Raw genomic sequence first — 25477 nt, 5'->3', positions numbered from 1 at the left:
AACTCTTATTATCACTAGCCAAGTTGTCCAAATATCATACTGACTAGAAATTACGTTAATTGAAGTTCAACACATCTGAAAGGTATGAGGCTGGAGAATGGTCTAGCATTATTGTATACAGTATCCTATGAATCATTGTTTGCCTGTAACTCCGTGACTGGATATTGTTTTTTCTCTCTTTTTTTGGCTGAAAATATTCTGTAATATCAGTGCTAATTCTTGATATTTTGTACAATACTATGGACAGAAAATTCTAAAATGTATTTTGAAATGTTTTATTTCTGTCAGGTCCATGTACAGTATTACATTATGTTGATACCAATAAAATATATAGTTATTTATACAATATTTCACTTTCTTTAGAATAGTGAATTGTAATTTTTTTTTGTAAGTGAATCCATATACATTTGCATACTCATACACGACATAGATGTAAGAAAATCCTAGCAATTTAATATGCATTTTAAAAGGCTGTATATCATAGAAGAACCAGTGGGAATTTTTTTACAATCCCTGTAGTTTACATGCAGCATTACTAGACTGGTTTAGGTGTTGTTTTTTTAAACAAAAACAACTTCAGTTTCTATTAGTTTTTATGAGCACAAATTTAATGTACAGTTTTATTGAAATAAATGATTAATTCCATGGTATTTAAAACAGGAACAAACTGATCACATTTAGACATGATCAGTTTGAGGCTAAGCATTTTGGATGCCATTTTTGTAAAAATAGACTTCCCTGGAAACCAAAATTTTTCAATTCCAATTCCAGTCTTAGTTGCAATATGAAATTCATTAGTTGCCATTATTAAATTATTTGTTCATTGACTATTGTTGATTGAATGAAGTTGCATACTGACTGTTTTTATTTAATATATACTCTAAGGAACCACTTTATGTTCTAAGTTATTGCTGCCTTTTACTGAGCAAAAGCAAATGTTAGTTCTTTATATAAAATTTCCACTGAAATACCTTATTTGGATTCTATAAATCACTGCTTAATGCATGATTTTGTAGATGGAACAATTTAACACTAAAATGGCATGAAACGTTATGACCAAATATTGTAATTGAATAGAAATGGAAAAAAAGATTAGGGAGGTAAAATTTCAAATTAGAACTTAAAATATATAGATTGCCATTTTACTTTTGGATAATGGCTCATTTGCTACACTGTCAAAAGCAGAAATGATATCATAGTGATATCAAAATGTATTAAAATTTTAGAATAGGCTTTTTTCCTCCAAAATTGAGCATGTAACTGATTGTTACATTAAATGTGCCTAACTTTGTCAAATTTCTCTGTATTGTCAGTAACAAAATTTGTATTATACTGTTTTGGAGATAAAACAGTTTTTACAAAGGCGAAAAGATATTATAAATTACTTCATAACTATATCTTGGAAACAAATTAATAAGAATGTTTGTATTGTCACTTAGTGGATGAGACAGGGTATCATACAATGATTCAGAATTTTCTTGATGTAGTTCTTAAACCAGTTTTAAAAAGAAATATAACCTATATATTTTCTCAAAGTATTTTTGCACAATTCCTGTATAAATAATGAAAGGCTTTGGGTTGTTATTCGACATGGAAAATCTTAGCAAAATGTCTATACATAGAATTTCCAACATGTTGCACCCATCATTTCTATGAAAGCAATAAGCTCTTGGACTTATCGATCCAAAACAAAGGAAGTATAGTTTTGGTTTTGAAGGATTATTGTCTTCTGATTATTATCACCTTTTGTTCTTGTTAATTGTGTCTCCAACATATGAATCTAGGCATATTATTTAAGCAACGTGCAAGAATACACATGCTATTAAGTTGCTTAGATATGTACTCCTGGAACATCTGCCTAATATACTGCAGAAAGCTAACCACAGTAATAGTATAGAAGCAATATATGACCTGTGTTGATACCCAATAAAAAAGTTATGCTAAGTCATTTAGTACTGTCATGGAATATAATTTACAGATTGCTTGTATGAGTTTATTTAGTATGTTCAGTAAAATTATGCAGACTGGCAAACAGATTTTTTAACCTTATAGAAATGAAAAATATTTGTGTTTGAATCATATATATAGTTGCCATATTTATAAAGAAAATGTCTCAGGTTCATTGAGTGAGTGAATCAGTGAAGGGAAATAATTTCCCCTTCACTAAAGCTGAACTCAGCTATTCTATTAAGGAAACTTTTTTTACATGCAGAGCAAAAGGCAATGTCCAAATATATAAACTATATTACAGTATCTGAAGTAGCATTTCTGATCTGAAAAAATGTATGTTCTTTATTCTGAACTGAATATTTGTTTTAGGCAACAGTGGTTGCCTAAATTCATCCAAAAAACCCCATCTTATATTATTTACTATACATTGCATCTTTATCTACCAGGCATCTAGGATGATGTACCATAAAGTCAATAAAAATTTTATCTGATCTCAGAAATTAAAAAATACCCTGCCAATTAATCTGAAATTTGCCATCAAAATATAATGGGATTCACTGAAATAATATACATTTGAGTCCTTTTGTCATAAGGTGATTCTTTAAATACAATTTTTAAATACTCCCATGACCTTAATTGTATTTATGTTATTTAAAATGCTTTGACAAATGTGCTAGATCTCGGGCACATTCTTTAGAAACCTATTAGTCTTCTGCTAATTTGATATAAATTTTAATTGTATTATTATTCTCTGCACTTTTTGTTAATGGCTGCCTCTTGACATTCAGGTAAGAACATTGGCTGTTTCTCTGTACTGACATGATCAAGATCTTATGTTGTGTAAATTGCAATGTGACTTAACATACAAAATGGCCATGGCTCAAATCTGGTCTTAAGTCATTTACTTTGAAACTTCAGCTAAGTAATTTTTGAAGATTGTATACTAGGGATTAGGAAGTCAGCAGTGGTGAAATCCAGTTTTTTTTACTACCAGTTCTCTGGGCGTGGCTTGGTGGGTGTGGTGTGGCTTGGTGGGGTGGCAGGGGAAGGATACTGCAAAATTTCCATTCCCACTCCACTCCAGGGGAAGGATATTGCAAAATCTCCATTCTTACCCCACTTCAGAAGAAGGATATTGCAAAATATCCATTCCCACCCTACTCCAGGGGAAGGATATTGCAAAATCTCCATTCTTACCCCACTCTGGGGCCAGCCAGAGGTGGTATTTGCCGGTTCTCTGAACTACTCAAAATTTCCGCTATCAGTTCAATGAACTGCTCAAATTTTCCATTACCGGTTCTCCAGAACCTGTCAGAACCTGCTGGATTTCAGCCTGGCAGTCAGGGATTTACAGTTTAATATCAAATCAATACATTTATATCCCTAATTTGAGAATATGGAATATTTCTTATTTCAAATTTGTTTATAATCAAAAGTCCTTTAGTTGAAAGTTTTATTTTTAAAACAGTTTAGATAGGATCCATTAAGCCTATCAGTGATTTCAAAATCTTTGTAAATATGATAGAAAGTAGTATTTATATTATTAATCTGAAATTTGCCATCAAAATATAATGGGATTCACTGAAATAATATACATTTGAGTCCTTTTGTCATAAGGTGATTCTTTAAATACAATTTTTAAATACTCCCATGACCTTAATTGTATTTATGTTATTTAAAATGCTTTGACAAATGTGCTAGATCTCGGGCACATTCTTTAGAAACCTATTAGTCTTCTGCTAATTTGATATAAATTTTAATTGTATTATTATTCTCTGCACTTTTTGTTAATGGCTGCCTCTTGACATTCAGGTAAGAACATTGGCTGTTTCTCTGTACTGACATGATCAAGATCTTATGTTGTGTAAATTGCAATGTGACTTAACATACAAAATGGCCATGGCTCAAATCTGGTCTTAAGTCATTTACTTTGAAACTTCAGCTAAGTAATTTTTGAAGATTGTATACTAGGGATTAGGAAGTCAGCAGTGGTGAAATCCAGTTTTTTTTACTACCAGTTCTCTGGGCGTGGCTTGGTGGGTGTGGTGTGGCTTGGTGGGGTGGCAGGGAAGGATACTGCAAAATTTTCCATTCCACTCCACTCCAGGGGAAGGATATTGCAAAATCTCCATTCTTACCCCACTTCAGAAGAAGGATATTGCAAAATATCCATTCCCACCCTACTCCAGGGGAAGGATATTGCAAAATCTCCATTCTTACCCCACTCTGGGGCCAGCCAGAGGTGGTATTTGCCGGTTCTCTGAACTACTCAAAATTTCCGCTATCAGTTCAATGAACTGCTCAAATTTTCCATTACCGGTTCTCCAGAACCTGTCAGAACCTGCTGGATTTCAGCCTGGCAGTCAGGGATTTACAGTTTAATATCAAATCAATACATTTATATCCCTAATTTGAGAATATGGAATATTTCTTATTTCAAATTTGTTTATAATCAAAAGTCCTTTAGTTGAAAGTTTTATTTTTAAAACAGTTTAGATAGGATCCATTAAGCCTATCAGTGATTTCAAAATCTTTGTAAATATGATAGAAAGTAGTATTTATATTATTATTTTGTAAGTTTTACAATGGGAAATTATAAATGATTTTTCCCCTAATTTTGCTAGGAGATGAAATTTGAGTGGCTATCTTTCCTGTATCCAACTGCCTGTCCAACCTCACCCCCGAGGCTAATTAACTAATAACTAATTTTTATATCAGTTTTTTTCATATAGAAAACACATGAAGTACACACTATAATAGTGTGGTCAGTTTATTACAAAAATTTTAGCATGTGGGTTTCCTGCTGTTTTGTATTTTACAGAATATTGATTGGCTTAATACATTTTTGTGCAAATAACTTATTGACTATACTAAGTCTGAACTGAGGTGGCGGATAGTGTAAATCAAATAAAGAAATAAAAAATAAGTGAATTAAAACCGGACTTGGAAAAGTTTGGAGACTGATAGCAAGACTTTAAACAAGACTATACCTATTGCTCTGTTTTACTATAGGCCAGGGGTGAAACGCTATCGGTTCTCATCGATTTGGGCGAACTGGTAGAGGTGGCAGCGGATGGTTCGGAGAACCGGTAGCAGTTGCAGCGTGAGGCTCTGGTCACCCACCCAAACGTCATTATTTCCTGGTTTTAACTGTGAAGTTACCTGTTTTTTACCCTCTGCGCATGCGCAGAGGGTCCAAAATTGCATGTGATGCACACACATGCACTTCCAAACTGGTAGGGAAGGTAAGTAGATTTCACCCCTGCTATAGGCCCATGATGGTGAACCTATGGTATGCATGCCCAAAGTGCCATCCAAAGCCATTTCACCTGGCACGTGTGCCTTTGCCTGTTTGTCTTCCAGGTTCCTGGCGCACATGATGATCAGCTGTCCTTTGTGCGCATGGCAGTGGCAAAAACCGGTGTGCGCATGCATGCTGGCCAGCTGATTGTCGGGTGCGCATGCGCACCAGAACCCAAAAATTTGGCTTTTCCCAAGTGCGATCCCTTTGCATGCATGGCAGTGCCGAAAACTGGTGTGTGCATGCACGCTGCCCAGCTGATTGTCTGGCGCACAGGCATGCTAAAACCCGGAAGTTCAGCTTTTCCAGATTGCAGCCCCGACGAGGGCATGCATGCACGTACGACTTTTCCGTGTGTCCTTTTCAGCACTCAGTGCCAAAAAGGTTCATCATCAGTGCTATAGGCTAAAGTATTGTTAGTACCTAAATCAACATTTATGTAGTTTTTCAAAAAGGCAGAGGGGGAAAATAATTGCAGTGGATATGTAGCAAGTGAGACTTCTGTGATTCTATTTTGCATAGGTTTTTTTCTGAATAAGGTGCAAACTTTTGTAAAAAAGTGATATGTTTACTATTGAAACAATAGCAAACATTAAGAAGAATATTCATGATGTTGAAATTATGTACTCATTCTTAAATATATCTACTGAAAGAAAAGTCCTTAAAACCTTTCTCCACAGGCATTAGCTGTTATTTATAGATGGTTCTGTAATACTTTGATGCTTGACAAATGTAATGAGTTAAAAATATCCTCATGTCCTAAGTGTTTTGCAGAAATATAAGAATGCTAGACAATTTTGTTTTGAGTCTTCTTATAGTAGGCTTGATATATAGTAACATATAATAAGACTTGTAGATTATTATTATTATTATTATTATTATTATTATTATTATTATTATTATTATTATTATTATTATTATTATTATTATTTATATTTGTATACCGCCCATCTCCCGAAGGACTCAGGGCGGTTCACAGTCAAAAAAAAAACAAAAACAGAAAACATATAATACATAAAAAACAGCTAAAAGAATAGATAGTTAAATTCAATTGATGCTCTAACTTTTAAATACAAATTTAAAACCTCATTTAAACCCCTTTTTTAAAAATCCTAATTTAAAACTACATTCAAGCTAGTCCTGCTCTTCGAAACAGCAACATCTTCAGCTCGCGGCGGAAGGATTAATACTAATACTAATTAATACTAATTAATTAATTAGATTAATACTAATTTGAATACAGCCACATAATTTCCTTGTGACATACTGTTGAAAATTTAGGCATATTTATGAATGTTTTAAATGAAACGTTAATAGGGCAAAAAGCAACATATTGCAATATTTCATTGTATTATAGTAACAGATGGAATGGAATGCTATATTGGCAAAAAAGCTGAGTTAAATGGAATGTTTCTACACAGCATGAGTATTATCCTTTCCAAAAATGAACAGAGTATGCTTTAATATGTAGAGTATGCAGGACTGAGTTAGATTTTAGTTTGTGGGTTTTATCTTGGGTTTTAATTTTTATATTTTTAATTAAGGCTTTTGAATAAGTTTTTTAATTGTTTTTAGAATTGTATTTATTGTATTTTTTGTTTTTTAAATGCCTGTAAACCGCCCTGAGTCCTTTGGGAGATAGGGCGGTATATAAATATAAACAATAATAATAATAATAATAAATAATAATAATAATAATAATAATAGGAAACCAGAAAGTCACAAGATTAATAGAAAATGGACTGAGGAAATACTCATTTAAATAGAGAAAGACAGACGAAAGTTTACTTGGTAATAAAAATATTTATCCATGGAATAAAAGCAAGGCAATGAAATTTTAGCATAAGAGCTTTTCAAGTTAATTAAAAATAATGATAATGCCATTGCAGAGTTTTGACTATTTAAAATAATAGTCAAAATTAATAAATAATTTTATTATTCTCTATTATTATATTATATTATATTCTCTATTATTCCTTTTTTATTATTTTTCTTTTTTCCTTTCCCCATTGCTCCCACAGAAATAGAATTTAGGGTTTGGAAAATAATCTATGAAAATAAGAATGTCTCTGTCATTTTCATTTCCATTTGAAGTCAGTTCATATTGGTCAGGTGTGTGTGTGTGTGTGTGTGTGTGTATTCTTTAATATCGAATATTGAAGGTTTACATTAAGAAATAGACTAGATTCTCAGCTTTAATGTTTATTGCATTCATTTATGAGATTATGGGATGTTGAATGTGGAATAGCGTGTTTTCTGAAGATTAAATAAGACTATAGGAATAGGCTATCCTGACTGTGCTTTCCAGATGTTTCACCCTCCAATTCTTATTCGTAGATAGAATGTCATGATGAATTCTGATGACACCATTGTGCCAGGGGTAAAATCTAAAAATTTTCCATATTGGTTCTGTGGGCATGGCTTAATTGGTGGGCGTGGCTTGGTGGTCCAATGACTGGGTGGGCCTGGCCAATAACAATAAATAATAAAAATAATAAACAAAGTATACAAAACAATAAGAGGTACCAAAAACCAACTTTCACACTTTACACACACACAACACAACACAATTGACTCACACACAATGTAAAAACAGCTGCACTTCACTCAAAATGACCCTTGCAACAGCAGGAACCTCACACAGCCACAAAAACTTCAAAAACCAACTTTCACACTTTACACACACACAACACAACTGACTCTCTCTCTCACACACACACAAAATGCCACATACATCTTCGTGAGATTTTGTGTGTTTGTGTAGTTAGAGTGAAACACTACAGAAACACACCAAATCTCAAAAGCTGCACAAATATTTTATTTTATTATTTTAATTTATTTATATTTTTTAGATCAGGGGTCTCCAACCTTAGTAACTTTAAGATTTTTGGACTTCAACTGCCAGAGTTCCTCAGCCAGGAAAGCTGGCTGAGAAACTCTGGGAGTTTAAGTCCACAAGCCTTAAAGTTACTAAGGTTGGAGACCCCTGATTTAGATAAAAGCAGCTAAATTTAAAACTTCCTTAACTTTAAATTGCTGTCTGAAAAACAACAACTCCTTAATAAAATCCCAATTAACTATTTTTTAAAGCTCCCCCCATTTACTTACCAATTGGAGGCAGGCAGATTGAGTTGCTCACTGAGGAAATGGATTGCAGGCAGGCAGATTCAGTTGCTAGCTGATGCAACTGATTGCATTGATTGAAAGCAAGGCTTTAGCGAGCCTGAAAGGAGCAGTAATTAGGTAAGTGATGAGGGGGTATTGGGTGAGCATGGACGAGGGCTGTTGTAAGAGGTTGTTAAAAATGATTTTAAAAGCCTGTGATGATCAGGCAACTCATCTGGGATCGCCAGAGGAGCCTTTTAAAATCTTTTTTTTTACAACCTCTTCGGCCGAAGAGGTTGTTAAAAAAAAGAGTTTAAAGGGTTCTGATGATCCCAGCTGAGCTGTGGGATTATCAAAGGCCTTTTTTTTTACTTTTAAAGGCATATTTTCGGCTGAAAAAAAGATGCTTTTAAAAGTTTAAAAAAAAAACAACTCTGATGATGGTGCAGCTCGGCAGGGGGCAGGGCCGGGGATTTTTGCTACTGGTTCTCCGAACCACCCACAGCCATTGCTATCGGATCGGGTGAGCCGGTCCGAACCGGGAGCATTTCCCCCCTGCATTGTGCCCAATATGCTCATGGCCACCAGGCTGGAAAAAGATGGCTATAGTATTGTATAGTATAGATTTTGTATAGTTTACAGCAGGGGTGTCAAACTGGCGGCCCACGTGCTGGATGCATCACATGCAGGCCAACTCCATAAAGGCAAAACACATTGTGATATGTCATGTGACATCAACATGATGTGATGTGTTTGACCCCCATAGAATAGATTTTTAAGGGAGGAGGAATATGTCTAGAGCAGGGCTGTCAAACTGGATTTCTTCAAGGGCTGGATCAGCATTGTCATTCTCCACAGGCTGGGAGTGGGGCCACAGGGTGGGATGGAATGAACACCTCCTGCAGCACTCTGCTGGCTGAAAATGGGCCACGGGGAGGCCCCACGGGGCCTCCATAGGGCCTGTTTTCAGTCTCCAACAGCATTCTGATGGCCAAAAACAGGCTGCAGGGAGGCATCCATGTGACCCATTTTTGGCCAGCAGAGTGTTGCAGGAAGCTCTGGAAGCCAAAAACGGGCCGCAGCCCCCCCCCAGCTCATTTTGGCCAGCAGAGACACCATGGGCCAGTCCTTTGATATTTCCAGGCCAGCCCAGTGGGCCAGATTTAATCACCCACACCCCTGGTCTAGAGTATCAGCATTTTGGACTTTTGTATATTTTCAGTGCCATGAGATTAATGAAACATAAATGTTCAGTTGCCCTTTTTTTACTATTTAAAGTGGTTTTTGTTTTTTGTTCCTGATGTCTTGAAAAGTACAAGATTAGAAATAAAGTCTTGACAAACTATACTTTATATACAGTTTGCCTAGAATATTAAAGAAAATCCCTTAGATTCCATTTTTCTGGTTTCTATTATCTGTGGTTGGTTTTAATTATAAAACAAATATTTAGAATCCAATATGCAACATTTCTTTTTTAGCTTATAGAATAGCACTGTATATGCCCTCATTAATACTGAACACTCAACTAAGTTGTCTTTAAACTCTAAGAGACCTAAGAGCCCAGTGAATATGTTGTAGCACTGTATGGATTACAATTTAATATTGTTTCCTAACATTTTAAGATGTTGATAGGGTTTTTTTCCCCCTTCATGGTACCCCTAAATGGAGTCAATGTTTCAAGCTCTAATCAAGCAAACCATTATAATTGGTTTTAATGGAACAAATTAGTTTGCAACTTAGCATCAATTTGACAAAATCATGTGAGCATCTTTTTGCTGAATACAATACTATACATATGAGATTCTTCTATACTAAATGAATTTCTGTACTTCATTATGAATACCCTTTGATGAAATCTCAGCATAATTTATTTTTCTCATAAGGAAATGGTTTCAAAGCAATATTGTTTTGTACATTTGAATTGCTAAAATAGCATTTCACCTAGAGATGCTGTCATAATTAGAACTGTGATATAGATGGATATATTAAAGCTATGAAGTTTATTTTCTTCATGTCTTGCAGCTGAAATTTTAAAAGACAAACCTGCAGATTCATTGCAAGATTTGTACCGATCTTTGGAACTAGCTAGTTTGTCTCCTCTAGGAGATCGACAAATTTCTACCAAAATGGAATACAAAAAATCTTTCATTAAAAGATGCTGTGACCCAATAATCAATGAAAAATTGCACCAATTGCGAATTCTGAAAAGCACTTTAAAGGTAAGATGAAAAAAGAAATTTTCCAAAGTAAATGCATGTCCAACAAGGGTTCTGAATCCACAGAAGGTTTTTGTGTTCTTTTGATTGACATTTTCTGTTTCTTTAATATACACACCAATTAAAGTGAGAAGACCAAAAATGAAACAAATGTATTGTTAATATAACTTACTTATTTTGTAAGACATAAAACTAGAAAATTCTTAAATATAAAGTAATGATTAAAACCTTCCATCAAAGTCAATTATTTCTCAATTATTACGACCATAGGATTAATGTTCTAAGGAAACCTGTGTCCTAAATATTCAAATATGTGGGGGGGGGTTTCTCATTTTTTTCTTTTTTGTTTCTTCAAGGCCAGAAAAGAAGAAGTAGCTATGATAGATAAGGTTCTATATAATCCAGATTTGACATCTAAAGACTTTCAAGACTGGAAACGAATGTACCTTGATCTCTTCCTCGATAGTTCTCAGAACAATGCAGCACAAGATCCAGTAAATGATTCTGATGACGTTGATGTGTTTCTAGGTTTTTTAGCACACACCCATTCCTATACTGAAACACATGTATAACAATAATTTTAAACATCTTAATACTTTGTTTTCAGCCCTTTTTGACACTCCAGACTTTTACTCAAAAGAGTAGATTTTATATCACATTATAGGATATCTATTTTAATGTTTATGACGAGTAAAGTACAATTTAATGGTCATTGTAGGAATACAAACTTATATCCTTTTTATGCTACTGATGCTCAGTTTATGTTTATGTTTACAAATGCTGGCTATGATCCAAAGGAGTGTGCATTTATGGAATAGAATGATAGGCATTTTGTTTGATGTTGGTACTGACACAATCTTCACTGCTGATAAGTCAGTTTACTTTTTAAATGGAACAGAATTTCTTAAATTGCTTCTTTGGATCAAATCCGTTGTCTTTACCATCTTTTTAAAAAAATAATTATTATATATTTTAAAGGATTACATTGATTTCTCAAGAAAAAATTGGCATAAGAGCAGTGTTTACTACTGAATATTAATTCTATTTCCTGTTTTAATAATATGTAATTGTTGTAATGAGTTACATTTTCAAAGTGCAGCCTTTGTTTTAGCCAATGTGACAATTAAACTTTTATATTTAGTGGGATATTTTAGATATTTTCATAAATTAGAGAAGAAGCATAATGCTGTGATTATGATTACATTTAAGGAAAAATGTCAGGGAATAAGAAAAATGTACTTTCATAAGCTTGAATATTAAAAAAATAATTTAATTTTTCCAGGTTTTTTGGGGGGGGTGTTATTAGCAGACAATTTATAACATAGATTAATAATGATAAAGGGTTCACTTTGTTTTGATTTTAACACAAATCTTCAGAGCACTATGACTGACCTCTATCATTGGGTGATTTTTAAAGCTATTATACTGAAAAATGTTGCTTTACCAACCAAAGTATCCCATTCATTAATTTATTTTTTAAAACCTCAGTATTATGACAGCTGAAACCATATTTTAAATTTTGAAAAAACTTCAAAAACTGACTATTAACAAGGCCTTTATTTGCTAATCTACTAGACAGTCCATGTTTGGGGGAAAGTTATACTTAATTCAATATAACAGCTTCAAGAGGCATAATTATTCACAATAAAATCAGTGTCCTAGATTTTAAAGGCTTCTCAGGGATCATTTTAAATATTGTAAATTGTTAATTGTTAGAACAATCAGATCTAGAACAATCTGTAGCAAATTACATACATGGCATATGAGATTGAAGAACTTATGAACATTCATAGTGAAATATTATCTAGTTGTTCTAACTTTATTCCATTCCCAAGTGTCTGAAGGATAATTTTGGTCAACCCTTAATGTGGACCCAAAATCACTGGAACATAATTTATTACTAATTCAGTTGCTACTGATTTTAAGTGATTACTCCTGTGCTTCCCAAATCCACCATAGCATAGCACCATAGCACAGGGGCATCATGAGATTCTTTATATTTGGCTCTAATTACCTACTAAATGGAATTGTTAGGTATTCTTGGGCTGGAAGGTGCCATAAAAAAATGACCAAGTTACTAAAGGTGCAGAGAACAGAGAAAGATTGGTTAAATCGATTAAATTCAATATTTATTTTAATTTTTGTATGCCCGTTTGTTCAGGATGTCATGAATAAGGGCCGGTGAATGGCGCAGGCTGGTAAGGCCTGTTATTAAGAACAGCCTGTTATTAAGAACACAAAGCCTGCAATTACTGCAGGTTCGAGCCCGGCCCAAGGTTGACTCAGCCTTCCATCCTTTATAAGGTAGGTAAAATGAGGACCCAGATTGTTGGGGGGGCAATAAGTTGACTTTGTAAAAAATATACAAATAGAATGAGACTATTGCCTTATACACTGTAAGCCGCCCTGAGTCTTCGGAGAAGGGCGGGGTATAAATGTAAACAAAAAAAAATAATAATAAATTTGGTGTTTTTTTCTAAATATTAATTTATAGTTCTCCCTTGAGTTTCCAGCATAGATGAAGCAAATACCTTTTGAGTGTGAACTAATGCATAGTGTTCAATTGCTTTTCCCCACCCCTTTCTTAACCACTTCTGTGCCATGATTATTCCTGCCTTTGCTCTAGAATTGGGACTATAGCACATTCAATTATTTTTAAGACAGAAAGCAAAGGGAACATTTTGTCCTGAAATTGTAATTAGAGTTCAGAAATGAACAGAGAGAGCACTGCCAATTCCAGTTTGTTTTATTCTTCTGTTTATGTGGATGCACACACTATCCTTGCTTAAGTATTGATCTTCTTCCAGAATAAAGAGGGAAAATGGCCCAAACAAATACGACAAGACTTTTCTGTATTATTTTCTGTTTTAAAACAAAGCTGACTGGGATTCTGTATTCATAAGTGCATTTAGAGAGCAACAAGAAATGCAACAGAGGGGAAAGGGAGAAGAAAAAGAGCAGTAAAGTTCATCCAATGAAGAATAATAAACCTGTAACAGTTGTTTTGATTTTTTGTTAAGGGAAAATGGCCTCTCTCTCTTTCTTTCTTTCTCTCTCTCTCTCTCTCACATCTATCTATCTATATCATGTGAGATTAAAAATGATGTTGATGGATGAACAGCAAGTTCAGTTGTCCATTTAGAAAGAGGAAGAAGGGTGTCATTACATTTCTTTACTATATCCTAATTGATTGCTTGAAGCATCTACTGCACAATTATATTTCAGTCAAGCCAGTGTTCAGTTTGTTGAGTTTATGAAAAATCATATGGTTGTGATGTCTGCATTCTCCAGAACATGCATATCACAAAATTATTCTTGCTATAATATAGCAAAATTCCCAATATAGCAATGTAAAGTATCACAAAAGTCCAAATGTTTCTGGAAAGACCAATTTGTGCTTAGCTAGGGATGCAAAAGAAAACATATATATTTTTGCCTTTATCAGCACTTTGAATTTTATCCTGGCAAAAATGTTCATGTGGCTTTTTGATGCTTTTCTGCACATGTGAGGAACTGACATACAAGCTTGTAAGACATAGGTTAGTCTTTCCTTTAAAGGAAAAAAGTTAATGTACTTTTCTTTCTCAACTTGTTTCCAGTTCTTGCCTATTCAGCTCAGTGAATGTATTTTTAAAAAAATTAAAAGCACTATTACATTCTGGTCTTGGGACCAAAATAAAGAGCAGTGTTGTTTGTTTCTTTTCAAAGGCATTTTGGACTGCAAATGTTTTGCGAACTTTGCACAATTATTCAGGAGAGCGGCCTTTTTCAGTTCATTTAAGTGCATATCTATTCAGTTGAGTTCAGAATGAAAAACCATGCATTGAGACTGTATAAAATTCCAGATCCAGTAACCTGTTTATATCATTTAGAAGAATATGTTTGTATAAACAGTTAGTGACTGCATGACGTTATAATTCGTGATATTTTGTATATTTCTCACTTAAAAATGCTTGATCTCAAATTAATTCTGTTTCCAATGTTTATTCTAAAGTCTTGCTGGGCTTTTCTTGTAATGTCTCAATGCCTAATTTTTATGTATTGCTGCATGACTTCCACATAGATGAGGAATCAAGTTAGAAAACAGATATTGCTATTATTAGTATTAATTGTATGTGGTACACTGAAGTCTTTTGCCAAGACATATATTATAAATATGTTTGTGATCAATATTTATTAATCATTTTTATCTCAATATTTATTACAAATAGAGCGACCTGCAGTTATGAATGACTGAGTATAGTGGAGAAAGTGGTGTTCTATGTTTCTTTGATGCAGAAAATATATTTGTTTGGGAAATATCTTGAAAACTACATGTAAATACTTGTTTATACCAATTATTCTTATTGTAAGAAACTGTACTTAGGTTCTTGATAAGTCTGTTGAGAAGCTGAAAACATTAATGGCTTTTTAGCATATTTGCATAATCTGGAAAAATGTGACCAGCCACATCTTCAGACAGCTATAGATGTAGGCTAACATTTCAAATGCACTTCATATAGGAAAATGGGAGATAATGCAGTGCATAAGAAAGCTTTAAACTTGTGTAACATGAGACATTATAGGGATCTGACCATCTTGAGAAATTGCTATCTTGCTGGCTCCTACAAAGCAAGTGCATGCCAACAGATTGTGAGGATGGAACAGTCAGGCACAGTCTGTTTTATTTATTATTTATTTATTTATTATTCATATTTGTATACCGCCCTATCTCCCGAAGGACTCAGGGCGGTTCACAGGCACATAAAACATTTATATACAAATTAAGATAATCATTAAAAAACTTATTCTAATGCCAAATTATTAAAAAATATAAATATAAATATTAAAACCAATTTAAAACCCCTATAAATTTAAAATCTAAGCCAGTCCTGCACAGATGAATAAATGTGTCTTGAGCTCGCGACGGAAGGTTCGGAGGTCCGGAAGTTGACGGAGTCCTGGGGGGAGTTCGTTCCAGAGGGTGGGAGCCCCCACAGAGACGGCCCTTCCCCTGGGCATCGCCAGACGACACTGCCTAGCTGACGGCACCCTGAGGAGTCCCTCTCTGTGAGAGCGCACGGGTCGGTGAGAGGTATTCGGTAGCAGTAGGCGGTCCCGTAGATAACCCGGCCCTATGCCATGGAGCGCTTTGAAGGTGGTTACCAAAACCTTGAAGCGCACCTGGAAGGCCACAGGTAGCCAGTGCAGTCTGCGCAGGATTGGTGTCATACGGGAGCCACGAGGGGCTCCCTCTATAACCCGCGCAGCCGCATTCTGAACTAACTGCAGCCTCCGGATGCCCTTCAAGGGGAGCCCCATGTAGAGAGCATTGCAGTAATCCAGGCGAGACGTCACGAGGGCGTGAGTGACCGTGCATAGGGCATCCCGGTCTAGAAAGGGGCACAACTGGCGCACCAGGCGAACCTGGTAGAAAGCTCTCCTGGAGACGGCCGTCAAATGATCTTCAAAAGACAGCCGTTCATCCAGGAGGACGCCCAAGTTGCGCACCCCTTCCATCGGGGCCAATGATTCGCCCCCAACAGTCAGCTGAGGACTCAGCTGACTGTACCGGGATGCCGGCATCCACAGCCACTCTGTCTTGGAGGGATTGAGCTTGAGCCTGTTTCTCCCCATCCAGACCCGTACGGCCTCCAAGCACCGGGACAACACTTCGATAACTTCGTTGGGGTGGCCCGGTGTGGAAAAGTACAGCTGGGTGTCATCAGCGTACAGCTGGTACCTCACACCGAAGCCACTGATGATCTCACCCAGCAGCTTCATATAGATGTTGAACAAAAGGGGCGAGAGGATCGACCCCTGCGGCACCCCACAAGTGTGGTGCCTCTGAGCCGACCTCTGCCCCCCTGTCAACACCGTCTGCGACCGATCGGAGAGATAGGAGGAGAACCACCGATAAACGGTGCCTCCCACTCCCAATCCCCCCAACCGGCGCAGCAGGATACCATGGTCGATGGTATCAAAAGCCGCTGAGAGGTCTAATAGGACCAGGACAGAGGAACATCCCCTATCCCTGGCCCTCCAGAGATCATCCACCAACGCGACCAAAGCCGTCTCAGTGCTGTAACCGGGCCGGAAGCCGGACTGGAACGGGTCTAGATAGTCAGTTTCATCCAGGTGCAAGGGAAACTGATATGCCACCATACTCTCTACAACCTTCGCCGCAAAGCGAAGGTTGGAGACCGGACGATAATTACCTAAAACAGCCGGGTCCAGGGAAGGCTTCTTGAGGAGGGGTCTCACCACCGCCTCTTTCAAGGCGGTCGAGAAGACTCCCTCCACCAAGGAAGCGCTCGTAATTGCCTGGAGCCAGCCTCGTGTCACCTCCTGAGTGGCCAGCACCAACCAGGAGGGGCACGGGTCCAGTAAACACGTGGTGGCATTCAGTCTACCCAACAACCTGTCCATGTCCTCGGGAGCCACAGGGTCAAACTCATCCCATAAAATGTCACCAAGACCACCCTCAGCCGTCTCACCCGCGTCACCGCAATTTTGGTCCAGACCATCCTGAAGCTGAACGATTTTATCGTATAGATAACCGTTAAACTCCTCAGCACGTCCCTGCAACGGGTTATCTCGCTCCCCCTGGTGTAGGAGGGAGCGAGTCACCCGAAACAGGGCGGCTGGGCGGTTATCTGCCGATGCAATGAGGGAGGAGGCGTAGCTACGCCTCGCTTCCCTCAGTGCCACTAGGTAAGCCCTAGTATAGGACTTCATTAGTGTCCGATCAGCTTCCGAACGGCTAGACCTCCAGGAACTCTCTAGGCGTCTTCTCCGGCGCTTCATCCCTCTCAGCTCCTCGGAGAACCAAGGAGCCGGTTGGGACCTGCGCCGGGTCAGAGGCCGCAAAGGCACGACACGGTCTAAGGCCCCCGCCGCGGCCCGTTCCCAGGCCGCAACAAGTTCCTCAGCCGAGCCACAAGCCAGACCCTCAGGAAATGGCCCAAGCTCCGTCCGGAACCCCTCCAGGTCCATCAGGCGCTTGGGACGGAACCAACGTATCGGCTCCGTCTCCCTGCGGTGGTGAATGGCGGTCAGAAAGTCCAGGCGAAGAAGAGAGTGATCTGACCATGACAAAGGTTCAATGACTATTTCCTTCAAGTCCAGATCTCTCAACCACTGACCAGAGAGAAAAATCAGGTCCAGAGTGCCACCCCCAATGTGAGTAGGGCCATCAACTACTTGGGTCAGGTCCAAGGCCGTCGTGGAAGCCGTGAACTCCCGAGCTGCCGTCGATGACGAGCCGGAAGATGGCAAGTTAAAGTCCCCCATGACTAAAAGTCTGGGGGTCTCAACTGCCACCCCAGCCAGCACCTCCAGAAGCTCGGGCAGGGCAGCTGTCACGCAGCAAGGAACCAGGTACGTGATCAGCAAGCCCATCTGACACCTATGACCCCATCTCACAAAGAGGGATTCGCACCCGGCAATCTGAGGTACAGTGGTCTCCCTCGGCTCTAGGCTCTCTCTAATCACAACCGCCACCCCCCCACCCCTACCCTGAGCCCTCGGCTGATGGAATGCACGGAAACCCGGCGGGCACATCTCAGCAAGGGGCACGCCCCCTTCCGTGCCCAGCCAGGTTTCTGTAACGCCTATAAGGTCCGCGGCGCCCCCCTGAATAAGGTCGTGTATCAGGGGGGCCTTATTAACTACGGACCGTGCGTTGCATAACATGAGCCGAAGGCCCAGGCTCTGAGGGTCTTGACCATCCGGGGAACGGGAAAAGGACGGGGGATCGGGGCGCGCGATCGCCTGCAGACATCGAACGCGCGCCCCCCAGAACGATATGATCCCCCCCTTCCGCCATATCTGCCCCTCCCACTTACCGTGCAAATCAGACCACCCTCACCAACAGGAACGCAATCTCCCCCCTTAACCTCCGAACCCATTAAAGGGCCGTCACGAGCACGCGCGAGGACTGGCTCCCCACCCGACGGGCTACCCCCAACGCCCGCCCTAACCCTCCCCCGCTCCCCCCCTCCCCGGTGGGTTTTCCCCCCCACCCATCTCAACCTCCCCCAACCCTTAAAATCCCCATTAAAACTCCCCTTAAAAAATCTATTAAAACAATTAGTTAAAAATCCCCTAAGTCTCCTAGATTTAGCATGCCAACTCTCGGGGTTCCAAAACCCGTCCTCAAGGTGGGCCCTCGATAGTGTGGAGTGCCAAACCTGCGAGAGAGGGGAATCTCGCAGGGCAAGAAGGTCCGCAGTTGAAAATCTTTGCATATCAAAAAGTACGGTAAGCAGCCCGTCAAAGCCGGTCAAGGTGTCAACCACAGCAGAGCGGGCTCTCAGGCTGGCAGGACGGACCGCGGACATCTAGGGCTCCATGGGGCCGCTACTCCACCTCCAAACCCAAGCGGCCACCACTCGTCTATTGCAACAGTTATTCTGCTGGTGTTTTATGGTGTTTATAATTACATTTTACAAAGTAATTCTACCTAGCATTTCAATAATAGTCGAAAAGTGGCATTTTTCCTGAGATGAACAGCCTATTTATGCATGTAAAAAATGAATTATATAGGCTTGAGAACATGTTGATGTTATGTGGCTACTTGGATAAAACTAGATTGTAATAAGAACAGTTGGCAAATCAGGAAAAGAATAATTGCACCTTTAAATAGAATAAAAAGACAATTAAGAATCCCTAATATCATAACAGCTCTTACAATCATATTTATTTATTTGTTCAGTTCATGGTTAAATAAAGATGAGGGAAGTACTGTTTGATATTCCTATGAATTAGACAGCATTGTTTAAAAATGTGGACCACACAAAATTGCAAAATTAGAAGTATGTATCTTGTTTTTAATAAAACAATAATGTTGTCCCTATTTCAGACCAGTTTTATTATAGCATAGTGAAAATCTTGACATTGCATTTCTTAGATTCATCCATTCTCTATTAGCAACAAAAAATACAATTTCATACATGCTAACTTGTTGTTTTAAACAGTAACATATCTATGCTTAACCATATAGATCAGGGCTGTCAAACTCGATTCTATCGTGGGCCACATCAGGAGTTTGTTTGCCCTTGGCGGGGTTGGGGTGGGCATGGCCAGGCCAAGGGCAACAGAGACTGATCCCTCGCCCTCTTCAGGATGGCCCTGCATGCCAACTCCATGGCCTATTGCAGGCTAGACCCAGCCAGTGGGCCATGTGTTTGTCACATCTGATGTAGATTGTATAATTTAAATATATGTATATAAAATAATTGTTTAATCCCTAATAATGGATGTTGTATCCTTCCATAATCCTTGTTTTCTTAGTTCAATGAGGTATGATCTCAATATTTGGTCACTTTTATTGTTGAATGTCTTTACCTTCTACTAATTCAGAAAGTTCTAGAACTCCACACTGCAATCCATACCAAGGCAAAGGAGTTTTGCAGATTTCTTCCCAACAGTCATTATCAATATCATAACCTACAACATCCTGAGTTGGGATTTCCTGAGAGTCTTGCCATTTCTTCCCTCCAATAAGGATAGCTGTTTCTTCCACTAGTGCTAAACCATAACTATATCGATCGTATACCAATGGCCTTAAACGTGTCCATTGATTCTGGTCAGGGTCATATTTTTCAATCTCAGAGAATGGTTCATAAAAACCTAAAAATATAAAAACTGAATCTCGGATTGTGGCCATCTTATGCCCAAAACGAGCAATGCTCATTGGGGCTTGTTTTCTCCATTCCCCTTCAAGATTACTCAAAGCATACATATCCTTACTTGTGTTACTTTGACCCATGTATTTGCCCCCTGATATATAAATAGTATTCTTACAAACAGTACCCGCATGGCCATGTACTTTGCATGGCAAATCATGAAGTTTTGTCCACCTGTCTTTACTAATGTCATAGATTTCAACAGATGAATGCAATTTTTTATCTTCACTTTGTCCACCAATTGCAATGATTGCATTCTCTAAGATACAACAAGAAAATTGACACCTTTTTTCCAGCATCCCAGTAACTTGTATCCACTTATTAAATCTTGGGTCATAGCGATGGACGTTATTTGTAACTTTCAAGATAGGATCACTTTGCGTATCTTCCATTTCTCCACCAAGCACATATAGAAAGTTTCCAATAGTACATACACAATGATTTTGTATCCTATCTGGTAACTGTGTTAAATTTTGCCACTTGTGATTGTAAACATCAAAAGCCATCACTTCTGTGACAAGCCCTTCATGTGCAATCATACCTCCAAGCAGGATAATCCATATCTTCTGGTTTCTCAAAGTGCTGTATTTATCCTGCAAGATAGGTTGTTTATAAATAAGTGAATGATAGTTTATTGCTTTTCTAATTAAACATTTTACAGGAGTCATTAGAGGCACTTCTGACTGAGTATAGATATTTCTCAGATCTTCCATAGAAATTAGACTGTATCTTACATGTTCCAAAAGATTAGTAGTGTGGATGAGCCTCAATTTATCATATGCTAACCACTTTAATAATAGATCTAACAAATTAGATTCTCTCACCATAAGTATATCAGGAGATTCAACTACTGCCTTCAAAGACCGGAAATTCAGTTCCAGCAGACCTGCAAAATCCAGATCTAATAGTTTCCAGAGGTTAATAATAAGATATTTTTCTGCTGCAGATACAACATCTGGAAGATAAAATTTTGTTGCAATATTGGCTGAAAAACAACAGTTCTCCAGATTGAGATTGTTACTCAAGTATTGGCTGCATAAACAGATTGCGTCAGGTACTTGTAAATAGGTGGCAGCTTCTAAGGTATCTTCCAAGGTGGTAAAAGACAAAGGAAGCCAGGATGTATAAATGAAATCCAGAACATGTTGCAACCCAGTGGCTGAGATGACTTGCAGATGAACAATAGCAGTCTTTGATTCTTTGGTATAACTCTTGAACATGGCCTTGAAGTAATCACTGGAACAGGCTAACAAAGACTTATGTGCAGGAAATTCATTTTCTTTTACTTTTAACAGAATGTCACAGAGCAAGCCTTCCTTTCGGAGAGTTTGGTATTGAGACAATACAGCACTGCAGTGTCCTTTGCAATAAGACAAGAAATAAGTCATTATGCAGCACAAAATGCTCCAGTGTTGAAAGAAGGGGGGAAATGTGCAAAGTTCAGGTTTGGGAAAAAATGTCCTCTTCCCCTGATGACAGACACTCACATACTAATTTTACATTCCTCTTCAATTTAGCATCTGTTATTATTTCATGCATTCATTTCATAAAGCTGATTCTAGTATCATCCTTCAACGTGTATTTCTCTCACCTCTATTTCCTGTTAAAAGAGAGTTGATCCACAAAATGTAAGAGCTCTTATTAGGTCAGTCTCAGATGATCAATTTGAGAGTTAGATGGCATTAAGTGAAGCTTCTCATCAGCTCAGATATCTCTCAAGGCTTTTCTTTCTCTTATAGATGATTAAATAGAACTTCTGGGTTTGCTGGTGCATCAGGAAGCATCTGAAAGTAGAAAGGGTTATTTTTTGCTGTGGCTTTTGCCTGAGCTCTGTATTTCAGTCTTAGACAATTTTAGCTCTTATTCCCATGAGGCAACAAGCCAAGTATGGTGATCTTGTTTGAAGGAAGTCTCTACTGAAAGTCAAATCAGCACCTATTGATAAGAGCAGGAAGACTGTGAACATGTAAACCTTTAACCTGGGAGTAGAAGATAACAAAATACTACAATTACTCAGCGGTTTAATTTGTCATACATTTTAGAGCCCTTTGGCTTATATGATATCATCATATCTCAGTGACCAGAATAGACTGCAAACATTGCATGTTATCATAACTGTCCAAGTGCTGAACTGAAAGCATTCGGGTGGGAGGGAGAGTAAGCAAATGAGGAAGGATAAAGCAGTCATTTTGCAAGGAGTGCAGTTCAAAGCATCTGACAGTAAGTGACTTGAATGCAAATCACAAGAGCAACATGCAAATCCTTTTGGAGGATGACAAAATTATACCTAAAACTGTAACCTCCCAACTAATGTGTTTATAGTTAAGTATCAAGAGATTACTAATGGATTGAATTTGAATATGAATGGAAAAGCAAAAGTAGCCAGATGACATATAAATAACTAGAGATTAGTGGCTTTTCTAAAAAGTTTGATTCTGAGTGGTTCAAGGTTGAGTCAGTCTTCCATCCTTCGAGGTCAGTAAAATGAGGAACCAGATTGTTGGGGACTATATGTTGATTCTGTAAACCTCTTAGAGAAGGCAAGAGGTGTATAAGTGAAGTGCTATTGCTATTGTTATCCAGGGCTTAGAAAATCCAAGTAAGTCTCAACTTTTGATAACACAGTAGGAAATTTCATGATGATTGATTATGTTGTATGTGTCAGATATTTAGATTATGAAGTAATGCAACTGATTGTACAAGCCATTCAAGTTTTCCAAGAGAGTCTGATTTTCAATCATAAGCATGAGTAATATTTTAACAGGTTCATCATATATCAATATAGCCAACTCTCCTCCTTTTTTGCATTCTTCAATTTTAAACTTTGCTGCATTGATAGTGGTCATATGATAGTCAAGAAACCTGCTAAATTTCTTTAATTTTTGTCTCAGAACAAAATTAATCAGTTTTTAAATTGCATGAATTTTAATTGTAAGAAGTGAATTGTATTTTTTTTAGTAACTTTCTTATTTTAGAAATATTTTTCTGTAAATGTAAAATTAACATGAGGGGGGGATTAATATAACTACCTTTCTCTCTTGTATACTGGTATAAATAAATGATTTTTCTTTAACATGAAAAAGCCAGATATTTCGGTCTAATTTTTAAATGGTATAGTCCTGAGAAAAACTGCACTATATTTTGATTACATGTCTCTATTTATATTGCTATTTTTATACAGTATTTGTCCCACTCTTTTCATTTAATCATTTAATGTAGCTTTAAACATTAAAAATAGTACAAAACTTAAAATGTTAATGACTCCATCCAAATAGGCAGGGCAGGAAATTATGTCTTCTAAATGTACATGGTGAAAACATTGCCTTTGTTTAAAACAGTTCTGATGATTACTTTGTGGCTAGAGCATCTTACTTACCATATTTTTCGGAGTGTAAGATGCACTTCCCCCCCCCAAAAGAGGGTGAAAATTGGGTGCATCTTATAGACCAAATGTAGCCTCACACACCCACCAGCCCCCACCCTTTGGCTTCTGCCTCCCAGCAATTTACCTCCTTGCAGCAAATAGCAAACAGCCTATTTCAGCTTCAGCACAGCCTGATTAGCACAAGCAGCTGATTGTCGGTTGGATCGGCCTCCTGATCCTCAGCTGTTTCAGGCTGCAGGGATTGCCATTGCCTATTGCTGCCAGGAGGCAAATTGCTGGGAGGCAGATTTTTTTTCTTGTGCTAATCAGGCTGAGCTGACAATGAAAATGAAACTAAAGCAGGCTGTTTGCTGTTTGTTGCAAGGAGGCAAATGGCTGGGAGGCAGAGGCAGAGGCAGATTTTGTTGTTGTTTTCCTCCCCCCAAAAGGTAGGTGCATCTTATAGTCTGGAGCGTCTTATACTCCGAAAAATACAGTATATAAATGGCAATCTAAATACAGGAATCTTAATTTCCTTATTCCCCCCCCATGCTTTTTAAATGAATTAAAAGCAAAAAGTGAGTTATTCTATGAAAATATATTAAATAATGTATGTAAAAAGTGAATGTGACCAAAAGGTTTGAATGTCAGGGTTCCAAGTAATGAATGAAAAAAACCTCCAAGGCTTGAGTTTTCTCAAAGTTACATTTTATTAGAGATGTCATATTAGCACATTTGGGGAAAACCCAAATCTAAAAGTTTCCAGGTTTTTCCCACCCAAAGAAAAGATCATGTCCCTGCCCAACACCCACAAGTCCATCACATGGTCCAATCAAACATCATCCCAACTGGAGATGCCTCCCAGACCCAGTCTTCCAGGTGCAGGGCAATTTGTCCTTAACTTTCTGAGAAAGGAATGTTAGTATGACTATATATCATCCCGGCTCTGTTCAATCCCCCCTCCCAGTTTTCCACAGTGGTAAACGTGGCAGATCTGAAGACCTAGTGCAGTGATGGTGAACCTCTTAGACACCAAGTACTCAAACTGTGCACACGAGGATACCCAAGCTGAAAGGTGTGCATGCACGAATGCATGCACACACAGACATGCACATGCACGGACATGTGCATGCATGCGCAGCAGAGACCCAAAGACCAGCTGGTCGGCGGAAGGCGGGGCATCCCAATACTGGCAGTGCAGCAAGATCTTTTTATTTCATGAGCTTCTGTTTCATTATTTGCAGGGAAACAGAAGCTCACGAAAGAAACACCATGGAGATCTGACCTGGGGCGACAGTGGAGAGGGCTCTGCATGCCACCTCTGGCGTGCATGCCATAGGTTCATTATCATGGGCCTAGTGCAAAATATGGCTTCCAAGCTTGACAGCGCCCCCCATCAGAAAAGTGTGTCCTGAAATGAGAGTAACAGTGGTTAATCAGCCAGTATACTAACCATCTCTCTCTCCCCCCCAAGGAGATCCTTTGGCTTATCAGGAAACTTATAATGGAATTGATTTACTAGCCTGTCTGCCTTGACATTCCAAGCATGGTAGTAGCTGGTCTCAATGAAGGTCGTGGTGCCATCCCTCATAGTTCCCTCCATGGTCTTCTTCTCCTCCATCTTCCCTGAGTCTTCACACCGCCCAGTTTTGGGTTAGTGTTCGGGGCTCAGGACTCCAGACAGCACCCTGGTATCTGGGGAGGTGGTATTTTTTTCAAACAGATTCGGGTTAATGTCAGAGTTCCAAGTAACACCCCCAGCGAAAGAATACTCTGAGGCTTGAGTTTCCTCAAAGTTACATTTTATTAGAGCTATCATATTGGCACATCTGGGAAAACCCGAATCTGAAAATTTCTGGGTTTTCCCCACCCG

The 25477-nt window shown here is 38.3% G+C and overlaps 2 protein-coding genes across 6 annotated transcripts in view; one reads left to right on the top strand and one right to left on the bottom strand.

Moving 5' to 3' along the window:
• CNKSR2 (connector enhancer of kinase suppressor of Ras 2) overlaps positions 1–11512 on the top strand; it is a 574134-nt gene extending 562622 nt beyond the window's left edge. For all 4 annotated transcript variants that reach the window (XM_058186957.1, XM_058186956.1, XM_058186955.1 and 1 more), the window contains 2 exons: positions 10379–10575; positions 10929–11512. In XM_058186957.1, coding sequence (XP_058042940.1) covers positions 10379–10575; positions 10929–11144 — 413 coding nt within the window. In that variant the 3' untranslated portion in view covers positions 11145–11512. The remainder of the gene's footprint in view (positions 1–10378; positions 10576–10928) is intronic.
• Positions 11513–18629: 7117 nt separating this feature from the next.
• Positions 18630–22225, bottom strand: KLHL34 (kelch like family member 34). Of its 2 annotated transcripts, none has more exons than XM_058185525.1 (2): positions 21065–22225; positions 18630–20833 (listed from the first exon to the last, which is right to left on the bottom strand). In XM_058185525.1, the coding sequence occupies exons 1-2, from the start codon at positions 21626–21628 to the stop codon at positions 19880–19882; spliced, it is 1518 nt and encodes a 505-aa protein (XP_058041508.1). In that variant the 5' UTR covers positions 21629–22225; the 3' UTR covers positions 18630–19879. The 2 variants fall into 2 exon arrangements, with proteins under 2 accessions (XP_058041508.1, XP_058041507.1); XM_058185524.1 differs by having other exon boundaries at positions 18630–21600; positions 21832–22225.
• Positions 22226–25477: the final 3252 nt, after the last annotated feature.

The sequence above is a fragment of the Ahaetulla prasina genome, chromosome 5 (genome assembly GCF_028640845.1).
Source record: "Ahaetulla prasina isolate Xishuangbanna chromosome 5, ASM2864084v1, whole genome shotgun sequence".
Lineage (NCBI taxonomy): Eukaryota > Metazoa > Chordata > Lepidosauria > Squamata > Colubridae > Ahaetulla > Ahaetulla prasina.
This window is presented reverse-complemented; position numbering and strand designations above follow the sequence as displayed.

What these genes read in the sequence shown, in the direction of transcription:
- KLHL34 (XM_058185524.1), bottom strand. Translation starts at nt 21,460, where the DNA reads ATGTTCAAGAGTTATACCAAAGAATCAAAGACTGCTATTGTTCATCTG.